The sequence below is a fragment of the Procambarus clarkii genome, chromosome 51 (genome assembly GCF_040958095.1).
Source record: "Procambarus clarkii isolate CNS0578487 chromosome 51, FALCON_Pclarkii_2.0, whole genome shotgun sequence".
NCBI lineage: Eukaryota > Metazoa > Arthropoda > Malacostraca > Decapoda > Cambaridae > Procambarus > Procambarus clarkii.
In genome coordinates this window covers 5,987,933-6,012,805 of record NC_091200.1, presented here as the reverse complement: position 1 = coordinate 6,012,805, position 24,873 = coordinate 5,987,933, and the positions used below count along the sequence as shown (strand labels likewise).

Below are 24,873 nucleotides of genomic sequence, written 5' to 3'. Positions count from 1 at the left end.
AAACTAAATGGGTAGAACACCTGGAGGAAAACGATATAATATCAGACAGACAGTATGGTTTTCGATCTGGAAGATCCTGCGTAACAAACTTATTCAGTTTTTATGATCGAGCCATAGAGATTTTACAGGAAAGAGATGGTTGGGGTGGCTGCATCTATCTGGCCCTAAAAAAGGCTTTCGACAGAGTTCCCCATAAAAGGTTGTTCTTTAAACTGGAACATATTGGAGGGGTGACACATAAGCTTCTAACATGGATGAAAAATTTCCTAACTGACAGAAAAATGAGGGCCGTAATCAGAGGCAAGGTATCGGATTGGAGGAATGTCACGAATGGAGTACCACAGGGTTCAGTTCTTGCACCGGTAATGTTCATTGTCTACATAAATGATCTACCAATGGGAATACAGAATTACATGAACATGTTTGCTGATGATGCTAAGATAATAGGGAAGATAAGAAACTTAGATGATTCTCATGCCCTTCAAGAAGACCTGGACAAAATAAGTATATGGAGCAACACTTGGCAAATGGAATTTAATGTGAATAAATGCCATGTTATGGAATGTGGAATTGGAGAACATAGACCCCACACAACCTATAAATTATGTGAGAAATCTTTAAAGAATTCTTATAAAGAAAGGGATCTAGGGGTGGTTCTAGATAGAAAATTGTCACCTGAGGACCACATTAAGAACATTGGAGCCTATGCTACACTTTCTAACCTCAGAATTGCTTTTAAATATATGGATGGAGAAATACTAAAGAAAATGTTCACGACTTTTATTAGACCAAAGCTGGAATATGCAGCGGTTGTATGGTACCCATATCTTAACCCTTAAACTGCGCATGGCGTATATATACGCCATGAGTAACATGTCCCACCGTGCGCATGGCGTATATATACGCCAAAGGGTGCCAGGCACGATTCAAACGTCCCGCGGTGTAAAGGGGTCACCCATACCGTAGCCAGGGGCGATTGTAAACAGACGCCATTTTGAAAAAAAATCCAGAGCAGGCCTCCTTTGTTTCACAGGCCTTAGTTAGTGGCCAGACACCATGGCGAGCGCATCACGACCCAGCGTGCGACCTCGCCCAGCGCTCCGCGCCGCGCAGTCCTTGACCGAAGACGAAATTGCAGATGAATTGTTCAAGGACGTTGATGAGTCTGATATTGACGACTCAGATATAGATGAAGATTATACCCAGCCAGAAGAAATCGAAACAACGGATAGTGAGGGGAACATGTGGGTGCCACGAGGGTGAGGATGCCTCTCGAGGCTGCTACTCAACACCACTCAACACCGCCCCGCGCCCAAGCACATCGTTCATCTATACCACTGCACGTTTATGATACAATTGACGAGTCTGAAACAAGTGAATCTTTCTCAGGCTTTAGTGATGAAGAGTTGGAGAATAGTGTTACCCCCAGTGCCAGTACAAGTTTCGCCGCATCAGCTGCCCGCCCAGCCAAGCGCCGCCGCATGGGACAATATGGCGACAATGAGGAACAAATTCCCTCATGTTCCACATCTTTTTCCTCATCTACCGTTCCTGCCCCTACTGCTACAAGGCGTGCTTCAGCTCCTGGTCCCCGGATTCCTCGCCGTGGTGCAGCTAATGGCTCTCGGAAGGCAGCAGGTTTGTGTGTGTGGAGTGATGGGGAAGATTTTGTCCCACAAATTCCCGACTTTGATAACAGAGATGTGGGAATTACTGATCTTTTCCCTGATACTGGTGACGAAATGTGTGAAATGGACTTCTTTACTGCGTATTTCGATGAGCCGCTAATGAAACACATTGTTCACGAAACGAACAGACTTGCGGATGATCTCATCGAAGGTGAGGAAGTTTCAGAATTTTCGCGACTACAGCGTTGGAAAGAGACAACTGTTGATGAGATGTATGTGTTTTTTGCAATTTGCATGTTGATGAAACATTGTGTGAAACACGTAATTTCAGATTATTGGAGCAAAGACAACTCTGTTCCAACACCATTGTTCGGGAAATATATGTCCCGAGACAGATTTCTGTTGATCCTACGGTGCATTCATTTTGCAAATAATGCTGACGAGACACAGGATGATAGGCTTTGGAGAGTGAGGCACGTGCTAAATGACCTGATTGGAAAGTTCCGAGATTACTACGTACCAGCTCAGAAGCTGGTTATTGATGAATCCCTGGTGCTTTTCAAAGGACGTGCTGCCTTCAAGCAGTATATTCCCTCAAAACGTCACCGATTTGGACTGAAATTCTTTGTGCTCTGTGACTGTGAATCAGGAATGGTGTTACACATGATACTTTATTCAGCCACAAATATAGATATTCCTGCTAATGACGAACATGGCTTCTCAGGTAGTGTGGTGAAGTCACTGCTTGCACCATATCTGAACAAGGGCCACATATTGTACACAGATAACTATTATACCAGTCCCTTGCTAACGAAATTCTTGCTGGATAATAAGACTGGAGTGTGTGGAACAGTAAAGCCAAAACGAAAGGAAATGCCTGTGTTTGATACTGCTATGCAAGTAAGTGACTGCGAGGTAAGGAAAAGTGGTGCAATGCTTTCAGTGCGGTGGAAAGACAGACGTGAAGTGAACATGTTGACCACCATTCACCCTGGTACAATGGTAGACAGTGGCAAGGTGAACAGAACAACAAAGCAAATAATATACAAGCCAGATTGTGTGATGGACTACAACATCAACATGCGTTTAGTTGATAAATGTGACATGATGGTGGGTGCTGTAGAGTGTGTACGTAAAACAGTGAAGTGGACAAAGAAAATGATTTTTCACCTTATTGATGTAACAATGCTGAACAGTTACAATATGTTTCTTGTGAAGACAGGTAGAAAACCATATTTCCGTTCGTTCAGTTTCCAAGTTGTGAAACAGTTGCTAGGTAAATTTGGCAAGGACACACCTGGTATACAAAGACCCATTCGAGACCCAATACTGAACCATGCTCCTGCACCCAGGCTCGCTTACAGGGAGGCCTTTCTGATACATCAAATCAAGAAATTACCACCAACTGGAGCTCGTGCAGCAGGCCAGCGTCGGTGTGTTGTGTGTTCCAGTACCAAATTGAGGCCACAGAAACGCAAATTGGTGTTGACATGGTGCGAAGCGTGTGCCGTCCCTCTGTGCCATATCGACTGTTTCGCACAGTATCACAGTCTCCTGGAGTACTAAATGTGTAATTCTTTGGTAAATAAATGTACATATCAAGTTTATTTTTGTGTTTATATTGAAAAAAACCCAAATACATTGAATATTTTCTGTAAATTATACCATTTTGGTGGGCATACTTGTGACACTAATATGTGAGCGCCTAGTGAGTTTATACCAGTTTTATTATAATACAACGTCTAGTGGTAATAACTGGAACAATACTAGCGAAAAAAATTGGGGTAAAATGACCCAAGAATACTGTAAATAATTCCGCGAAAATAAATTCGCGGCAACTCGGGCCGCGCGAGCGGCCGTGAGTGACAGCTGGCTGACGCAGCACCCTTGAGCGCTCACAATCTGTGACGTCATCGGCCAACTTCTCAGCTCAATTGTGTCATTGGTATGTATAATATAATTTTTTTATTATTTTTCCCGTGCTCAGGAGACTCAAATTAACATGTTTAGAAGACGAAAAAAATTTTTTGAAATTTTTTTTTTCTTGCGCACAGGGGTGTAAATGTCCATATGACCCCTGAGCAGTGTAAGGGTTAAGAAGCACATCAACAAACTGGAAAAGGTGCAACGACATGCTACTAAGTGGCTCCTAGAACTGAAGGACAAGAGCTATGAAGAGAGGTTAGAGGCATTAAATATGCAAAAACCAGAAGATAGAAGAAAGAGGCGATATGATCACTATGTTCAAATTAGTAACAGGAATCGATAAAATTGGTAGGGAAGAATTCCTGAGACCCGGAACTTCAAGAACAAGAGGTCATAGATTTAAACTAACGAAATAAAGCTGCCAGAGAAATATACAAAAATTCACTTTTGTAAACAAAGTGGTAGACGGTTGGAACTAGTTAAGTGAGAAGGTGGTGGAGGCCAAAACCGTCAGTAATTTCAAAGCATTATATGACAGAGTGCTGGGGAGATAGGACACCACGAGAGTAGCTCTCATCCTGTAACTACACTGAGGTAATTACTTAGGTAATTACTCAGTACTTCGGAAGTGAGTGATAATCAAAGAAGCAGTCCATGATACACAGTGCGACTTCACTCTCATTGCACCAAGTACAGATAGATTTTCGCTTCCTGTTTTGTCATTCTGTGCGCGTGCAAATAACACACTTATGTACATCCTTGGCTTTAGTACCTGTAAGTGGTATGTAGCCAAGCTTGAAAAGCATAAGGTAGTCTTGAAAAAGATTATAGAAAAAGATAAATTTGTAAGGTAGTCTTGAAAAGTTTGCTTTGTAAGGTCTCACACTGGAAGAGATTCAGTCATTCTGGAAGAGATTCAGTCATTCTGGAAGAGATTCAGCTACAGTATTCTTGAAAATATCTATGGAAACCACCACCATGGAAGCCGCTAACACTGTTCATCTATGCTACTTGTATCAGATGTATCATCACTGAACCCAGAAAACGATTCATCTATGTACAGTATTATCTATAAAAATTGGAGATGGCATGGGTGAGAAAAGGTGTCCCACTACGTGTCCTTACGCCCATCCTAGGTCTTCTTCCCGTTGTCCTGCTGGTGCTTATAGAAGTCCGATGAATCTGTTTTAGTCGCCGCTCCCTAAGTTGCCCATAAACAAGTTTCCCGACATCTGTACTGGTGCAGTCATCGGGAGGACAAACCCTTCATGCAAACTGCCCCTACTATCAAGAAGAAAAAGAAAAGCAAGGGTGGCGCTCAGAGCTACAACTGGATATGCACGCTGTATCGTCCTCATTGGTGCTGTATGACTTGCATCTGACCTTTGTGTTAGGTCCTTATTGCGCCTAGCTTCATCAGTATCATGATTCTTATGTTCTTCAAACAATAAGGTCTGAATTTCACCAAGAGAGCGATCTTTCAACACCGCGTCGGACAGGCGTTTGGGAACCAGAGGCATGTGTGACACCCATGGTTGCTCACTCGGTACTAACCCAGCCAGCAGCCTTAGGACATTCTGAGAATTTTTTCTAAGATGGCTGCCTCTCACTGGCATTCCATCTAATTACCCAAAGCTACCCAAATCTACTCAAAGCCACCCAAAGCTTCCTAGCATTACATAAGTAATGGAAGAACTATGATATATATTTACTCACTATAATGTTGGTGCTGAATGTAGAACATGAAAAACTTATTTTTACTCTGAAATAATACAAGTTTATAACAAAATTAGACGAAACTAATTGGCATGAGAGGCCATAGGAAGTCGACAATCCAAGCACCAATGTTGTGGAGTGACTTATCCAAGATATATTGTTCCCTAGAGGTTATATTAAGTTAGGTTTGGATAGGGTAGGTTTAGTTAGGTTAGGTTAGGTTTTGTTAGGTTATGTTTGGCTAGATTTGTTAGGTTAGGTAGGTACAGGAGGCTGATATGCCAACAAACACTCTCCAGGCAACAATGTGTCTTGGGTAAGTCGCTCCATAACATTGTCGCTTGGATTGTCGACTTGCTATGGAGTCACCAGCAGCTTAATTTTCTTCTAATTTCATTATAAAATTATATTTTTCCAGAGTAAAAATATGTTTTTCATGTGTTACATTCAGCACCAACATTATAATGAATAAATATATCATATTTATTCATTCCTAATATAATGCTAAGAAGCTTTGGGTAGCTTTGAGTAGCTTTGGGTAGCTTTGAGTAGCTTTGGGTAGCTTTGGGTAATTAGATGGAAACCTCACTGGAGGTCCCAAGAGTCCATATCGTACACAACCTACCGTGCACGCGTTTTGAATGGTTACGAAATATTCAAAAGGTGTTTTCTCGGTTGGCACAGTTTCCAAAAGAACGAGATTTCTCGGTTGGCGCAGCACAGTGGTTAAACTCCCATATTTAATATATGATTAAAGACAGAAGGATACTCTTTTTCCTAAATAAACACAGCATAAATCACACCTAATGTATATTTTCAAAATTTCATTTGGATTGTTTGCAAAAATTATATAAGATAAAAATGGGTACAAAATGCCATATTCTCTTGGCTGCATTTTTTAAATTTAAACAAGTGGTCCATATAGTTGACAAAAATAACTTCTTGCCATTTTTACTTTGGAGTAAATGGACTTTTCAATCAGCCAATAGTTTTCAGTTTCTATATAAATTAAAGTGTAATAATGTAATATTTTCACAGTAAATCCTATCCCTTATTCATTATACTATCCCTTATATTACTCATACCAGTAACACTGTTGGTCTCTCCTCTAGTATATTGCACTGCCAACTAACTGCACATTAATTGCAACAAAAAACTGAAGAGAAAAAGTTAAATAAAAGGTTAACTTATCTATTATGATATTGTGTGAAAACTTTATAAAGACTTTGACTGTATATTACAATACTCGTGTAATTTGTATGTACAGACAATGTCTTAATAAAGTTTTCACACAACAACATAATAGGTTATTTAATTTTTTCTCACCAGTTTCTGTGGGGAGCCTTGTTGGCTCCCTGAAACTATCAGACTGACATGTGCCATATTAGTTTGGTGTCATCAGTCCCTGGAGTTCTAGTGCCTACCAGGGGCCACGAGCCAGAACCTGGCCCCCTTAGAGAGACGCAAGAAGCAATGGCCATATAAGCACTCTACATTTAGAGTATGTCATTTCTGCCATTGACCAGGAAAAGCACCCAGAAAGGTAGGCAAAACAATACAAGCCCCCTACTTGATGGAGTACCTGCTTGATAGGGGTACTGGGAGTTCTTCTACTCCCCAAGCCCGGCTCGAGGCCATGCTTCCTGGTAAAAAGTGCAACCTACATCTGAACAGAGCCAAAGTAGTCCCCCCAAAAAGAATACAAACAAACAAGCAAATCGACATCCGACTAGCGTGCCCGCTCATTAGTGCCCCCCTGCCCTTCCCCGAAAGGAGGGAGGGGAAGCCCACTCAATAGAGCCGGCCGCTCACCTCATCACTTCGTTGATTGATATGCCAGGTGTCAAAACGTGTCCTCTGGCCTCGCTTTATTGACTGGCTTTGGCATTTGTGGCTTTGTCTGCTTTGTGTGGTGTGGTGGCCAGGTGTTCTCCGGTATGCTGGGCTGCATGCACCTAGGGCTACCTTCTCTAGGTGCCCGGTAAGTACTTCCCTTGCATTCCAGGGTTATCTTCCCTGGGACGTTTGGGTTTCACTCCCGTTTGAAGGCTTCATTGGTTGACATTGTTCTCGTTCTTGGGCTACATCGGTGGGGGGTGGGGGTGGTCTTGGGCTTCCTGTCTTGGTAAGGTGGTGGGTTTCAGGATCACCCATCCTGCCTCTGTTATGCTACCTGTTGGGCCAGTGACACCTACGACCCTGAGTCGTGTGAGATTTGTTCACAGCTTGTTATTCAGTTTACCCATTCCTTGTCTGAGGATGTTAGGGATTAGGCAGTGGCTTCATTGCATGCTAGGTATTCTTTGTTGCAACGAACCAGGTTGGTTGCCCAGTTGGAAGACTCAGAGCTGACCCGCTTGGGTTTTAGGGACCAGGATTTAGGGGCGTTGGTTAGTTCAGTGGCTGAGCGGACAGAACACTGGACACGTGATCCTGTGGTCCCGGGTTCGATCCCGGGCGCCGGCGAGTAACAATGGGTAGAGTTTCTTTCACCCTGATGCCCCTGTTACCTAACAGTAAATAGGTACCTGGGAGTTAGTCAGCTGTCACAGGCTGCTTCCTGGGGGTGGAGGTCTGGTTGAGGACTGGGCCGCGGAGACACTTAAAGCCCCGAAATCATCTCAAGATAACCTCAAGATAACCTCAAGTTCAACTATGGTTCAGTCTGTGCTCTTGCTACCTTCCCAGGTGGGTGTGATTCGCCTGCTGCTTTCCCTTCCTCTGCTTCCGGCTCCCAAACATCTGAGGGTTTCGGGGCCAAGGCAGGGTTTAACTTGGGATGGGGCTTGGGGCTTGGGTAGCTTTGGGATTGCCCCTTCCCAATTTGGGGATGGAGGTTGAGCCCAATTTTCCTGTTGAAGTTTCGGAGTCGGCCTAGCAGGCTCCTTTCTCTGAAGCTTTTCCCTCCAGGACTCCAACTTTTCTTCAAGGGTGGTGGGCATGGATGAGGGCTCTGGCCTGGGGCCTATGTTGGGGGTTTCTTGTATGTCAGGGGTTTCCGGGGCTCGGGGGTGTGTCTGTTTGGAGTGCTTGGGCTCCTTTTGATCCTGCCTGGGCCTTTTTGCTTTCTGGACAGGGTTTATTGATGCTGGGCCGGGGGTTTTCGTATCCTCCGTCTCTGTATAAATTTGAAATGGTTGCGGCCTCTCCCAGGTTTGTTTCCAGGTGGTGTTGGGCTTCTTGGATACGGCATTCTTCCGAAGGTTTCCTTCCTCTTGAATTTCTCCTGTGAAGGTTCGGGAGGCCTTTGGTGCTTAGTTCCTGCGAGACCCAGTTTTGGCCTCTATAATGAATCTGTCTTCGTTTGAGTTCGGTTCTTCTTCCCCATATTGGGTATGGTACGAGGTCCCGGAGTCTTCCTGGCTGGTGGACTGCCCTTTTTTCTCTTTAGGAGTTTGGAGTGGGTTTTGTCAGACCAGCACGCTTGAGTGGTGGGAGGTTTCCTCGGTCTTGCAGGTGTTCTTGGAGGGGCTCCCTTGAGTTCCTCAATAATGGCCTCTTCATCCTTGCACTTTCCCATGATGCAGTTACATGCTCAGGTCTCCTCTCTTTCAGCTGCCTTGGCAGCGGATGACTATTAAATTCGCTGTCATTTGGCTTCGGTCTTGCACTTCTTCAGTCTTCTGGAGCTGTCCTCTGACTGGCTTTCGGAGGATGTGGAGGCGTTGAATGGGGGGGGCCTTTGGCTGAGGTTCTGGTTTCGGCTGCCGCTGTGTCAGCTGCCCTGCTGAGGCTGTTTGTACAGTGTCTGTTTTTTACCTCTCGTCTCGAGTGTTGGCAGCCCATCCTCGCTCTCTCTTTAGATTCAGCTTGGGCCCCTGGCTTTGCAGTCTTCATCTCCGTTCTGTCCTCTGCTATTTCCAGAAAACTGTGTTACTCAGTTTCTGTTGGCGGCTTCTACTAATTTCTGATTTGTTGGTGCTCGGGGGAAAGGGGGGGGGGAGGTCACGCATCTCTCGGTGTGGTTGTACCAGGGCTTAGGTTTCATTAGATCGAGGTGGGCATTTGGTGCCAGTTTCGAAGCCGATGTGCCCTCTGAGGCCTTTCTGGTTGGCGCAGTGGTCACTCTGTGTGGATGTTCGGATACATAGGTTGCACTTCTCACTAGTAGAGGGCTTCTATTGTTTTGCCTACTTTTCTGGGTGCTTTTGCTGGTCAATGGCAGAAATGACATACTCTAACTGTAAAGTGCTCGTATGGCCATTGCTCCCTGCGCCTCTCTAACGGGACCAGGTTCTGGTTCGTGACCCCCTGGAAGACACTAGAACTCCCAGGACTAATGACACCAAACTAATATGGCACATGTCAGTTTGATAGCTTCAGGTAGCCTCCATAGCTCACCCAGAAAATGCTGTTTCATTACATTCATTGCTGGTTTTTTGTTGTGATTGCTCAAATTGCACAAGATAAATAAAACCTTCAAAATTTTGTGGGTTAAATGGCTTATATTTTGCAAAATAAAGAAAATGTTTTTGTAGTATTAAACAGAAAATATTAATTGTTTGAAAATAATTAAGTTTCTTTCAGAACTGTTTATTCAATTACAATTCATTGGGGAAAATAAAATTTGAGCATTGATATACTGTATAAAAGAAAAAGGTATAGTAAATTGTTATGCTAGCATCAGTTTTCAATTAAAATTTATGCTCTGATTAGTTTAGTGGAATAAAATATTTACTTAGAAGCCATTAAAATGCTGTTTTGTTATGAAAAAATGGAACTTTTTAGATAAAACTGAAGCTTTTAATATACTGTATTAAAGCATATAGTATAAAAATTAATGGGTGACTTTAAATTGAAAACAATAATCAGGCTTTAAGTGAAATATTAAAATACTTTCTGAGCAAAACTCTCAAATGCTTCCTAAGGCAAGACACTGAATGTGCAATTTATGACAGGCTGTACAGGGGGTACATTATTCATCAATGCAATAAGGAAGTTTTCATGTGTGTCTTCCAGGAATGAACTGCAGAAAGTTCACCCATACACTCAAATGTTTTCCAAGTCGTCCTTGGCACCATATGATAGGCACAGGCATTTGAGAACCAAGCTTCTTGGAAGACACACAAAAGTTTGCTCACTACTCCTTCGCTGGGACATACATGAAAGGCCTGGCATGACGAACCCTGCTAACCTCAAACCGTGGATGAGCGCTTTGAGTGCCCATAAGGCATGCTGGCAGAAGTGCGGGTGTCTGGGCTACATGCACACCAGAATCACAATCTTGTTCAGGAGTCTGAATAACATGGTCACTGGGCATGCTGAAATGCAACCCAGGCTGCCAGTCACAGCTAAAACACTTGGCAGAGTGGATGAATGAAAGCACTCACCACCACCGAAGTCCACTGAGTAGAAGAGGGGAGTGATAGAGGTAATGGATAGGAGGAGAGGAGAGTGACTAAGCGTAGTCTTGAAGAGAATCCAAAATGTCATGTTTGCAGACACATTGACTCACTAAAAGTCTTTTACCAAATCCCGTAAGGAGTGATGCAAACAGCTCGGAAAAGTCATCTGTGGCTGTAGTAGCAAACAACAAGGCAAGTGAATTTTCATACAAGGACTTGAAATCAACGTGTAATTGTTCAGACAAAATTTCGTGCACTGCACATGAACAGAAAAACTGTCAAGTGGGTGTGAGTCATTTTAGTCTGCAGCAATCAATGCTGAAGGTAACTTGGGTACTTGAATGTAGAGCTTCCATACCCTGACATTGAAGGGGAAAGGGCAGAAACAAACAGGGCACAGTTGACAGCCATGAAGGTAAGAGTCCCAAAGAAACACTTAAACTCTGGAGTGGCATACTTCCGTGATCTCTTCCAATAATTTGGAATGGTACTCATTTTAATCTTACATTCTATTACATTTTGGCTTGTTTATTCTCTAAGATAATGGAAAATTCACTTCATCACTCGCCTGCATTTCAAAAGTTATTAATCTTGCCATTTTTAACATGCAGTACTGTTAAGTCTTCAATAATATATTTTGTAGACAGCATTTTTTACTTGTCTTTTTCTGCTATCACTGTTGAATTATCATGAAAAGACTGTTCAGCAGGACCCCCATGGGCTTCAATCTAACTCCAGTTTTAATCCCACCCTCCCCACTCTCCTGTTCATCTCCGGTAGGCCTATCCTTACACATACAGTACTTATATTAAAAAGTCCTAGGGTTATTGCACACCCTTGTCTCACTAACATGTCTCTCATTTGCTTTCACACATGCTCTATTTCCATTATCCAGTGATTTTATTGTAACCAGTCGAGTTTCAAAAAAAATGAAACTTGAGTTGGCTATTTATATGGGTTTCTTTTTAAACTCCTAAATGCCACATGCCATGACTTCATGTTTACTATATATTTCCAAAACCAAGTGACCGTGATAAAGTTTAATCTAAAGCCACATAACAAATAAGTAGTTTGCCTCATGTGAAACATATCTGTATTGTGCATACGTAGTATTTTGCCAAAAAGATGTTTAGCCAAGTTTAGTTTAGTTAATTTATTATGCACCCCATACCCATCCTGTGGGCGGTAGTGGAAAGTGTTAGAGGCACATAATGGGCTCAGAGACTGAACCCCACAATTCATTTAGCTAAGCAAGTTACAATCTTGATGAGCTAGTTACAACATTCAATGCACATTGTCACATCAACAATGGGCTCGAGACTGACCACAAGTACAGTTTCTAAATTAAGCAACTGACATATGTGGAGAGCTAGTGTCATAATTTATAAGTTTGTCCTGCACACCGCCCTCTTCTCCCCCCAATCCAGTGGGCAGCGGTGGGTAGGTTTCAATCACTTAGTTAGCCAACCAGATACATTTATCAATAGTGCTTTAACTTTTTATTTTAATATATTAAATATTCTTAATGTTATGTAAGTCTCTCAAAATATTAGTTGCATTAAATTCTGATTGTTACCATTCTTTATTGCCAATTAGCTTGTAGACCAAAAATATTGAATCTGATTTCTTCCTATTGTGTCATTATGTATTTCTCACATTAAATTTTAAGTTGTCTGCTTATTAGCATGTGTAAGTAGATATATTTTTGCTGAAATTATTCAGTGTTGGCTTTCAGCTTGGTATGTGTGTTGCCTATTTTCTTATTGCTTTATTACCTCTTCATATATATTACAATATGCACCATTATGTGTTTATTTCTCGTACCCTTCTGCTAACCTTTCTGTATTTCATTATTTAAGAACCATGATAAAATACTGTTAATATTAAAGAGGGTAAATCTTAATATGCTATGCATTCACGCCAAATTTTATATTTTATTCTACAATACGTATTTTTGTCATATACTGTATAGTCTTGTCACTTTATTACCAGCAAGAATTTAATAATTAAATATTATTCAGTGGCAAAATCTTAATCACAAAATTTTGGAATGAAAGTATTAGTTTTGTACAGGGTCTTATTGTTATTATTTCTCTGAATGCCATCTGCTACACTTATATAATACAGTTCCAGTGGGTATTGCTAGAAAGTGACTGATGTTATATACTGTTTACTATATACAGTAATGTCGGTTGCTTTCAACCATTGGTGCTTACTAGGATACAGTGTTTTTATAGGCACTGTTTAACTCTCTGATGTTACAATATATTAATACTTTATTGTTTTTTCTGCTTGCATGTGCTTTGTTCTTGTTGGGTTTCGATAGCAGTTGTGAAGAGTGTGATGAATAGTACTTATTATTATTGAAATGCTTGGCATAAAATATGCAGACATTAGTGTACAGTATATAGTGTGTAAAATAGTGCAGTTGGCTTTGTTCTCAGTTTACAACCAGGGATCCCAGGTTCAATTCCTGGGCGGGAAAGAAATAGTCGAGCACATTTCCTTTCACATAATGCTATTGTTCACCTAGCAGTGAATAGGTACCCAGAAGTTAAGCAACACACATACATACATACATACATACATGGGTGGGGGGTGGCTGAGTGGACAGCGCTCTAGACTCGTGGACCTAGGGACCGGGGTTAGATTCCCCGGCAGCACTGGAAAAACAAATGGGCAGAGTTTTCTTCACCCTGATGCCCTTGTTACCTAGCAGTAAATAGGTACCTGAGAGTTATAGCTGCTATGGGCTGCTTCCTGGAGTGTGTGTGTGTGTGTGTGTGTGTGTGTGTGTGTGTAATTACCTAAGTGTAATTACCTAAGTGTAGTTACAGGATGAGAGCAACGCTCGTGGTGTCCCGTCTTCCCAGCACTCTTTGTCATATAACGCTTTGAAACTACTGACGGTCTTGGCCTCCACCACCTTCTCACTTAACTTGTTCCAACCGTCTACCACTCTATTTGCGAAGGTGAATTTTCTTATATTTCTTCGGCATCTGTGTTTAGCTAGTTTAAATCTATGACCTCTTGTTCTTGAAGTTCCAGGTCTCAGGAAGTCTTCCCTGTCGATTTTGTCAATTCCTGTTACTATTTTGTATGTAGTGATCATATCACCTCTTTTTCTTCTGTCTTCTAGTTTTGGCATATTTAATGCTTCTAACCTCTCCTCGTAGCTCTTGCCCTTCAGTTCTGGGAGCCACTTAGTAGCATGTCTTTGCACCTTTTCCAGTTTGTTGATGTGCTTCTTAAGATATGGGCACCACACAACAGCTGCATATTCTAGCTTTGGCCTAACAAAAGTCATGAACAATTTCTTTAGTATATCGCCATCCATGTATTTAAATGCAATTCTGAAGTTAGAAAGCATAGCATAGGCTCCTTGCACAATATTCTTTATGTGGTCCTCAGGTGATAGTTTTCTATCTAGAACCACTCCTAGATCTCTTTCTTTATCAGAATTCTTTAAAGATTTCTCACATAATATATAGGTTGTGTGGGGTCTATGTTCTCCTATTCCACATTCCATAACATGACATTTATTAACATTAAATTCCATTTGCCAAGTGGTGCTCCATATACTTATTTTGTCCAGGTCTTTTTGAAGGGCATGACAGTCATCTAAATTTCTTATCCTTCCTATTATCTTAGCATCATCAGCAAACATGTTCATATAATTCTGTATACCAACTGGTAGATCATTTATGTACACAATAAACATCACTGGTGCAAGAACTGAACCCTGTGGTACTCCACTTGTGACATTTCTCCATTCTGATACATTGCCTCTGATTACTGCCCTCATTTTTCTATCAGTCAGAAAATTTTTCATCCATGATAGAAGCTTACCTGTCACCCCTCCAATATTTTCCAGTTTCCAGAACAACCTCTTATGTGGAACTCTGTCGAAAGCCTTTTTTAGGTCCAGATAGATGCAGTCAACCCAACCATCTCTTTCCTGTAATATCTCTGTGGCTCGATCATAGAAACTGAGTAAATTCGATACACAGGATCTTCCAGATCGAAAACCATACTGTCTGTCTGATATTATATCATTTCTCTCTAGGTGTTCTACCCATTTAGTTTTGATTAGTTTTTCCAATACTTTCACTATTACACTTGTCAATGATACAGGTCTATAATTGAGGGGGTCTTCCCTGCTGCCACTTTTGTAGATTGGAACTATGTTAGCCTGTTTCCACCCGTCTGCTACGATTCCTGTACACAGGGATGCCTGAAAGATCAGGTGAAGTGGAATGCTGAGCTCAGATGCACATTCTCTCAGAACCCATGGTGAAACGCCATCTGGGCCAGCTGCTTTGTTCTTACCGAGCTCCTTGAGCATTTTTTCCACTTCGTCTCTAGACACCTCTATGTGTTCTATGTTGTTCTCTGGAATTCTTATTGTATCTGGTTCCCTAAAGATTTCATTTTGTACAAACACACTTTGGAACTTTTCGTTTAGTGTTTCACACATTTCCTTTTCATCTTCCGTGAATCTATTTCCCATTTTCAACCTCTGAATATTATCCTTTACCTGCAATTTGTTGTTTATGAATTTATAGAATAGACCTGGTTCTGTTTTACATTTGTCCGCAATCCCTTTTTCAAAATTTCTTTCTGCCTCTCTCCTCACTGCCGTGTAGTTGTTTCTCGCATCTTTGTATCGCTGGTATGTTTGGGGGTTCGGCCTCTTCCTGTATTGATTCCATTTTTGTGTCTTTCGGTCTCTAGCCCTCTCGCAATTTCTATTGAACCAATCCTGTTTCCTAGTTCTGCATCTCTGTTTTGGTATAAATTTTTTTGTGCCTTTATCATATATTTCACAAAACTTGCCATACATCTCATTCACTTCCTTGCCTAGCATCAAGTCTGTCCAATTATACTCACTAAAAAAATTTCTAAGGTCACCATAATGTCCTCTCCTGAAGTCTGGTTTTTCAACTGCTTCAACCTCCTTATTTTCTTCCAGCTTATAACGCATTGCATACTTTATTCCCAAAAAGACATGGTCACTTTTACCCAAGGGAGGAAGGTACTGAATGTCAAATATCTCTTCCTCCTTCCTGGTAAATATCAAATCTAGCATGGAGGGAACGTCCCCTTCCCTCATCCTCGTAGCTTGTTTAACATGTTGATACAAGAATGTTTCCAGGATGAGGTCTACAAATTTACAGGTCCAAAAATCTTCTGTTTTAGCTTCATATGCTTCCCAGTCTATGGATTTCAAGTTGAAGTCACCGACTATCAACAGTCGTGATCTATCGTTATCCGCTCTCGCTATAATCTCTCTCATTATTGTTATAAGACCTTCACACTGTGTGTGTGTGTGTGTGTGTGTGTGTGTGTGTGTGTAATTACCTAAGTGTAATTACCTAAGTGTAGTTACAGGATGAGAGCTACGCTCGTGGAGTCCCGTCTTCCCAGCACTCTTTGTCATATAACGCTTTGAAACTACTGACGGTCTTGGCCTCCACCACCTTCTCACTTAACTTGTTCCAACCGTCTACCACTCTATTTGCGAAGGTGAATTTTCTTATATTTCTTCGGCATCTGTGTTTAGCTAGTTTAAATCTATGGCCTCTTGTTCTTGAAGTTCCAGGTCTCAGGAAGTCTTCCCTGTCGATTTTATCAATTCCTGTTACTATTTTGTACGTAGTGATCATATCACCTCTTTTTCTTCTGTCTTCTAGTTTTGGCATATTTAATGCTTCTAACCTCTCCTCGTAGCTCTTGCCCTTCAGTTCTGGGAGCCACTTAGTAGCATGTCTTTGCATCTTTTCCAGTTTGTTGATGTGCTTCTTAAGATATGGGCACCACACAACAGCTGCATATTCTAGCTTTGGCCTAACAAAAGTCATGAACAATTTCTTTAGTATATCGCCATCCATGTATTTAAATGCAATTCTGAAGTTAGAAAGCATTGCATAGGCTCCTTGCACAATATTCTTAATGTGGTCCTCAGGTGATAGTTTTCTATCTAGAACCACTCCTAGATCTCTTTCTTTATCAGAATTCTTTAAAGATTTCTCACATAATATATAGGTTGTGTGGGGTCTATGTTCTCCTATTCCACATTCCATAACATGACATTTATTAACATTAAATTCCATTTGCCAAGTGGTGCTCCATATACTTATTTTGTCCAGGTCTTCTTGAAGGGCATGACAATCATCTAAATTTCTTATCCTTCCTATTATCTTAGCATCATCAGCAAACATGTTCATATAATTCTGTATACCAACTGGTAGATCATTTATGTACACAATAAACATCACTGGTGCAAGAACTGAACCCTGTGGTACTCCACTTGTGACATTTCTCCATTCCGATACATTGCCTCTGATTACTGCCCTCATTTTTCTATCAGTCAGAAAATTTTTCATCCATGATAGAAGCTTACCTGTCACCCCTCCAATATTTTCCAGTTTCCAGAACAACCTCTTATGTGGAACTCTGTCGAAAGCCTTTTTTAGGTCCAGATAGATGCAGTCAACCCAGCCATCTCTTTCCTGTAATATCTCTGTGGCCCGATCATAGAAACTGAGTAAATTCGATACACAGGATCTTCCTGATCGAAAACCATACTGTCTGTCTGATATTATATCATTTCTCTCCAGGTGTTCTACCCATTTAGTTTTGATTAGCTTTTCCAATACTTTCACTATTACACTTGTCAATGATACAGGTCTATAATTGAGGGGGTCTTCCCTGCTGCCACTTTTGTAGATTGGAACTATGTTAGCCTGTTTCCACACGTCTGCTACGATTCCTGTACACAGGGATGCCTGAAAGATCAGGTGAAGTGGAATGCTGAGCTCAGATGCACATTCTCTCAGAACCCATGGTGAAACGCCATCTGGGCCAGCTGCTTTGTTCTTCCCGAGCTCCTTTAGCATATTTTCCACTTCATCTCTAGACACCTCTATCCGCACTATGTTGTTCTCTGGAATTCTTATTGTGTCTGGTTCTCTGAAGATTTCATTTTGTACAAACACACTTTGGAACTTTTCATTTAATGTTTCACACATTTCCTTTTCATTTTCTGTGAATCTGTTTCCCATTTCCAACCTCTGGATATTATCCTTTACCTGCAATTTGTTGTTTATGAATTTGTAGAATAGGCCCGGTTCTGTTTTACATTTATCTGCTATCCCTTTTTCAAAATTTCTTTCTGCCTCTCTCCTTACTGCTGTATAATTGTTTCTCGCATCTTTGTATCGCTGGTATGTTTGGGGGTTTGGCCTCTTCCTATACTGATTCCATTTTTGTGTCTTTTGGTCTCTTGCCCTCTCACAATTTCTGTCGAACCAATCCTGTTTTCTGGTCCTGCATCTCTGTTTTGGTATAAATTTTTTTGTGCCTTTATCATATATTTCACAAAACTTGCCATACATCTCATTCACTTCCTTGCCTAGCATCAAGTCTGTCCAATTATACTCACTAAAAAAATTTATAAGGTCACCATAATGTCCTCTCCTGAAGTCTGGTTTTTCAACTGCTTCAACCTCCTTATTTTCTTCCAGCTTATAACGCATTGCATACTTTATTCCCAAAAAGACATGGTCACTTTTACCCAAGGGAGGAAGGTACTGAATGTCAAATATCTCTTCCTCCTTCCTGGTAAATATCAAATCTAGCATGGAGGGAACGTCCCCTTCCCTCATCCTCGTAGCTTGTTTAACATGTTGATACAAGAATGTTTCCAGGATGAGGTCTACAAATTTACAGGTCCAAAAATCTTCTGTTTTAGCTTCATATGCTTCCCAGTCTATGGATTTCAAGTTGAAGTCACCGACTATCAACAGTCGTGATCTATCGTTATCCGCTCTCGCTATAATCTCTCTCATTATTGTTATAAGACCTTCACGTTTACTATCTAGCTCCTCCTTTGACCATGTGCTGCTTGGCGGTGGACTATATGCATTTATCATCATTAGTTTATCATCCTCATAGCAGATCTCTAGTGCTATTATGTCAACTTCTTGTGGATTGGCAGTCATTATTTCCTTCACCTTTAGGTGTTCTTTTACCAGCACAGCAACGCCACCGCCTTTCCTAATTTTTCTGTCCCGTCTCCAAATTGAGTAGCCCCTTGGGAATATGACCTCATTTAAAATTACATCTTCAAGTTTTGTCTCCGTGAGTGCAACAATGTCTGGTGTCTGCAGCTGTATTACATCACTTAACTCCAGTATCTTCGATCTCACTCCATCTATGTTGGTGTATGCAATCTTCAGGAACTTGTTCCCCCTCTCCTTATTCTTCACTCCCCCTCTCTCTATTGATTTTGTTGGTTTGCCTTTATGTACCACTTTACTGGTTTGCCTACCCCTATCACTTTGTAGAAAAAGTGTGTGTGTAGTGTGTGTGTGTGTGTGTGTGTGTGTGTGTGTGAAAAAAAAAAACAAATTAGTGGTTAGTAACAGTTGATTGATTGACAGTTGAGAGGCGGGCTGAAAGAGCAGAGCTCAACCCCCGCAAGCACAATTAGGTGAGTACAACTAGGTGAATACATATATACATACACAGGCTGCCTGTCCTCAACAAAATGATTTATTACTACATTGCAAACTTTAGTATTCTTCAATTTTTGTGTAATGCACACTAGCATATAATGTTCAATGATGTATAATGCACATGTGTATAATGCAATGATGTATAATGCAGATTGGTATATAATGCACTCTGGTGTATTATGAATTCTGGTGTGTATAATGCACTCTGGTGTATAGTGCACTTTAGTGTGTAATTCACACTGGCTTTATGCATTGGTGACGAATAGTCTCTGTGGCACAGTGGTAAAACACTCGCCCGGCGCTTCACGAGCGCTTTGGCCTGGGTTCGTATCCTGGCCGGGGAGGATTGACTGGGTGCCAATCCTTAACTGTAGCCTCTATTCACCCAGCAATTAATGGGTGCCTGATTGTTAAATGATTTGGCGGGTCGTATTCCTTGGAAAAATTAGGATTCAGGACTTGCCCGAAACACTATGCATGCTAGTGGCTTTACAAGAATGAAAGAACTCCTGTATATATAAATAATATTACAAAAAAACATTGAACCTGGTGTATAATGCATTTTTTATTTTTATCTTTTAAAAGTCAGGTTAAAAGCTTACATAGTATTACACTATGTATATAATTTGCATAAAATATAAAAAAAGGTGATGTTCCCAGATACTGTTGCTATCGTATGTAGAGTTTAAACACTTTTAGTTAAGTTCCAGGCTAATTTAGCTATTCTTCATCCTTGATGTTCAAGGTGAGGCTAATGTTCATGGAGAACATACCTGTTGCTACTGAACTTTCTCCTGGGGGGGGGGGGGGTATGCCCTGGTAATGGGTCTTTTTATGCGCAGGTTTTTTCACATGTGGAATCTTCTAGTGGGTGCACTATGGTATCATCCCCAAACTTGAGTGTGATTCTGCTGTATGCTGGTTTCCTGATGTGGCACTGTGTTTTATGATCCAGTACTTTTCTTGTTGGGTATAGGGGTCTTCTACACCCTCGTGTGTATGATTAATATTGAATTTGGACGTTGATCAAGTTAGAGCCCTCTTCTATTACTGCTTATTGTATGGTGGTTTCTTTATGAGCTTGTTCAGTTAAATTGAGGGGCTTGTGATCTGTCCTGCCCGAAAAGCTTTGCGTAATAGTGGGTTTAGGCATTGTATGTACTAGCTCTATCTGTAAATCTATCAATTATTGTATACCTCTTGTATGTATGCACTTTACCTGAATAAACATTTGAATTTTGAATTTGAATCTTTGGCAAGGATTTTTATGCTGCCTTCTCTGTTTGAGTAGTAATTTTCAGCGCTCAGTTCTTAATATTTTGTAAGTCTTCTCTTGAGGCTCACAAAGTTCCCCAGTAAACTTATGCAAAACTATTTGCAAAGTTACTTCTCATTGTGATCATAGTCAACAAGATCCTGCCATGTGCACAGTGTCCTGGATGTATAATGGTAATGTCTAGGGAAGCAGCCAACAGTGATCTTGCTCATAAAATAGTTTGTTTTATCCATAGGCAAAATTTAGGGGCAGATTTATTTAAAAAAAATATTGTGCATTATACACCAAGAGAAATAAGCCATTTCTTTTGTGCAATCATATCTTCATTGGGAGGCAACTCGCACTTATGGAAATTAAGTATAGTTTGAGGCTTGAGTAAGACACTGATCATATTTACATATGTCCTAGCAAATGAGCTTTATTAGAGTGTGGGGATCAAACTTGAGCTGCATCAGCTATGAGTGCAGATTTATCTTTATTGTGGTGCTTTTCTGTCGTATACAAATTTTACTTTTAACTTCCCGATATTTTGCATTTCTTATGATAAATATAGGGCCAAGCAAGTCAACTCATAATTTTATTTTACTGACATGAATTGAAATTCAGTTAACCAAATATGTTTTGCACATTAGTACAAAGAGAGAAGAAAAGCTGTGCACTCCTAACTGAAAAAGCAGTTATAATTGGCTTTTGAGAATGGCTTTTGTACAAATAATTTTTATACCATAGCAATCTTAGTCCTTGGTAACCTTATATCTGTTCTATCACTTCTGTATTTTGATTATGCTTATTCAGATTTTAAAATATAAATAATATTATTGTGCTTTCCTAAAAAAAAAAAAAAAAGGTAAAAAGCTCTAAGATTGCATAAAAACCCAAGTTATGTAAAAACATAAGCTACGCAGTCATTAACTCATGTGTGATGTAGTGCTGAACTTGGCTCACTTTTGAATGTTTATTTAATGTGATGGTTAATATGGTAGTTAATTATTTAAATTGCAAGCAGAGAGACTAACGTGGTTATGCTTGGGATTCTGTTGCAGTGCTGACTGGGCTCACATCATCTTTAAGTGGTAAGTGCATGCCTTAATTCATGGTTTGTCAGTGATATAAGGAGATTTTATTAGCCTAGAAGTAGTCTTGCTTTGATTGTCAACTGTTGCAGGTTACATTTGCTATTAGTTAATATATCAAAGATAATCAAAACAATGTACACTACTAGGTGCCCATGCTGTGGTATACCTGAATCTTTGCTTTATATATTTTTCATCCGTGTAATGCTTCTTGGTGATTAACTTGAATTTGCTTCACTAGAATTACTTCAAACATAAACTTGGTTTTAGCATGATGTAGTGTGTCGTTTTTTTTGGGTATTCCTTTGTAGCAGCATTAGAAACATTTTTTTTCTGGGGGGAAGCCCCATCGATGTCCCGGAGCTAACCAGGCTGACATGGATATTATTAGCTTTCTGGCATCAGTCAAAGTGCATAGAATTCGGCCTGCCGGGGACCACAAGCCAGAACCTGGCCCCCCTCAGATAAGGCACGAGGCGCAGTGGCCTATAGAAACCCTCGTTTGGTTGGGAGCATTCCATTTCTGTCATCAACGTGGTCTGGAACCCAGAAAGGTAGGTGCCTGAAAACAAACCCCCTATTCTGGTGAAAATATTGCTACCGAAAGCCGAATGAGTGGACAGAGCTCCCCAAACGAAAAGTAGCAAACGAGCATGACATCATCACGTTGCCACACCGCTGTCTGCACAAACACCCTCACTTCCCGGGAGGGGGAAGAGGGAGCCGCAGACCCTCGTGCCTGCGATCCAACCAACAGTTCTTGGCTGAAGTGATACTGGCAGGTCATGTGCCTCTGGCTCTTGAATTGGTCTCAGTTTCAGCAGATCGGTCCAGCCCGGTACGAGGCTGGTTTGTTCTTCTCCTCGAGTCTTCATGTCTGGAGTTTCTGACTCAGGTTTATTATCACTTGTATGGGTCGCAGGTGGCTTCACTGTTGGTCTCCTACCTGCGTGCTTCGTCATGACGGCAGTATGAAGTTTCGTGGCAGTCCTCCCAGTTTTTCCTATCACTGCATAGGTGTACTTCTGCCTCTGATAAGGTTGTTTTGTCCTTCATTTCATGGTTGCTTCTGGACCGTCATCTTATGCCGAATTCTGTTGCCTTTATCGTGTGGTGCTAGGGGAGCTGCTCCAGCTTGCGTTCGGTATTGATGTTACATCTGCTCCATTCGGCAAGCTGTCTCATGCGTTGTCTCACCTCTGGCCTGCTCATGCGCTGCCTGAGCCGCCCTGGTCTTTGAACCGGGTGCTCTCTTTTCTCTCTTCTCCTTGGTTTGTTGTGGCCCCTTCGGTTCAGGATTGTTTTTCTGAGGCTCTTTTCCTGTTGGCATTGGTCTCTGGGGGTCAGGTCAGGGAGCTTCATGCTCTCCTCCAGCGCAGGGGTTTCTGCTCTTTTGGTCTTGGTGGTAGGTTTGTTCGGTTGCAGCCATCTCCTTCTTTTCTGGCAAAGAATGAGACTGCAGCTTTTCGAAGTGGTCCTTTGGGTGTTGATGCTTGATTGGTCAGGCTAGGGGTGCATCATGTGTTATGTCCAGTTGCGGCCCTCTGCCATTATTTGCGCGTCACAGCTTCGGTGGTTGGGGATGCGCTTTGGGTTGACCCGGTTTCCCTCCTTTCCTGTTCCCGAGCTAGGGTCTCCCAGGTTGTCTGCAGGGTTATTAATTCTAGCCACCCTGCGGTCTGTCCTCATGCCCATGACGTTCATAAGTTTGCTGCTTTGGCTGCCGTCTTTGACAACATGTTTTGGGTTGACATTCGGGCACGGGGTTTTTGGAGGTCGAACAGCGTCCTGGACACTCGCTACCTTGTCAATGTCCCTGAATCTGGTAGAGCCTGTGTTGCATTGGGTTGGCAGTTGCAGCCATTTGTCTCGACTTCACGCTGAGGAGTGAGGGCTGAATGCCACCCAGGTAAGTCTCTGTTTTTCCTTGTCTTTGGGTAGATAGCTCCGGGGAGCCAATGGGGCACCCCAGAAAACCAGTGTTGAATATAATGAAACATTATTTTCTGGGTGAGTCCTGGAGGCTCCCCGGCATCCCTCCCTCCTAGTTGGCGGTGTTTTTTGCCTGTTTTGGACATCCTGCCTAAGAACTGTCAGTTGGATCGCTGGTGTCAGGGTCTGGGGCTCCTCCTTTTCCCTTCCGAGGAGGGGGGGGTTGCGCAGACAGCGGCGTGGCAATGTGATGACGTCATGCTCATTTGCTACTTTTCATTTGGGAGTTTTGTCCATTCGTTTGGCTTTCAGTAGCAACATTTTCACCAGAGTAGGGATTTGTTTTGGGGCGCCTACCTTTCTGAGTGCCAGACTCAGTCAATGGCAGACATAGAATGCTCCCAACCACACTGGGGTTTCTATAAGCCATTGCTCCTCGTGCCTCATCTGAGGGGGCAAGGTTCTGGCTCATGGTTCCCGGTAGGCCGAACTCCATGCACTTTGACTGATGCCAGAAAACTAATAATATCCATGTCAACCTGGATAGCTCTGGGAAGCCTCCAGGACTCGCCCAGAGAATGGCGTTTCATTACATTCAACGCTTTTTTTTTTTTTTTAAATTTTGTTTTATCTAGGTAAATGGAAGGCGAGTCTTCCATCAGAGCAGTTTGGCATGTGAGCATGCTCACACACATACACTTACTAGGGAAAATAAAAGATTCAGATGACTTCCATAACCTTTAAGAAGACCTAGACAAAATAAGTGAATAAAACCATATGTGGATATAATTCAGTGCAAATAAATGTATCATTATTTAGTGTAGAATAGGGAAAAATAGGCCACACATAACATACAAATTATGTGAAAAGAAATTAAAATACTCAGAGATCTAGGGTTGGTTCTGCATAATAAAGAGTCTGCAGAAGACCACATCAAAGGCATTATGAGTCTTTAAGTATTACATATACTTGCAAATTTCAAAATCACTTAGTAACTCCCATTCCATGTACAGTATTTATAAGAAATTATTCACAAAACTTGTAAGAGCAAAAATGGAATAAGTGTATGGTGTTAATATCTAAAAAAAAAAAACAGCATTGAATGTAATGAAACTCTGAGGAACTGCAAGCTCTGCTCCAAGGGTACAAAAACCCAAGCAGGGCAAAATGGGGCCTAGGTACCCCGCCTCCCCAACCCCGGAAACCTTCACGGCAGGACTTGGGGCCGAGCTGTCCCCCAAAGCCCCAGCCGCACAAGTAAAGTAAGGCAGCCGTAAAACACTAAAGAAGGGAACTCCACTGGTCAGACCCATATGGCACAGCTGGAGGAACAGGCTTGAATGCCTCTGCCGCCACGCCGGAAGAGGAAAACTCCTAAGACCGCTCGAGTCTCAACCCAACTAGTCCCTGCCCCAACCCCGAAACCCGCCAATGGTTCGGAGCCGGAAGCAAGGGGAA

The 24,873-nt window shown here is 41.7% G+C and overlaps 1 protein-coding gene across 12 annotated transcripts in view; it reads left to right on the top strand.

The window, feature by feature from the left end:
- LOC123774618 (CUGBP Elav-like family member 1) overlaps positions 1 to 24,873 on the top strand; it is a gene marked incomplete at its 5' end in the record, with an annotated part of 187,982 nt that overhangs the window by 127,340 nt on the left and 35,769 nt on the right. For 9 of the 12 annotated variants that reach the window (XM_069303907.1, XM_045769103.2, XM_045769100.2 and 6 more), the window contains 1 exon segment: positions 21,454 to 21,483. In XM_069303907.1, coding sequence (XP_069160008.1) covers positions 21,454 to 21,483 — 30 coding nt within the window. 12 annotated transcript variants of the gene reach the window in all.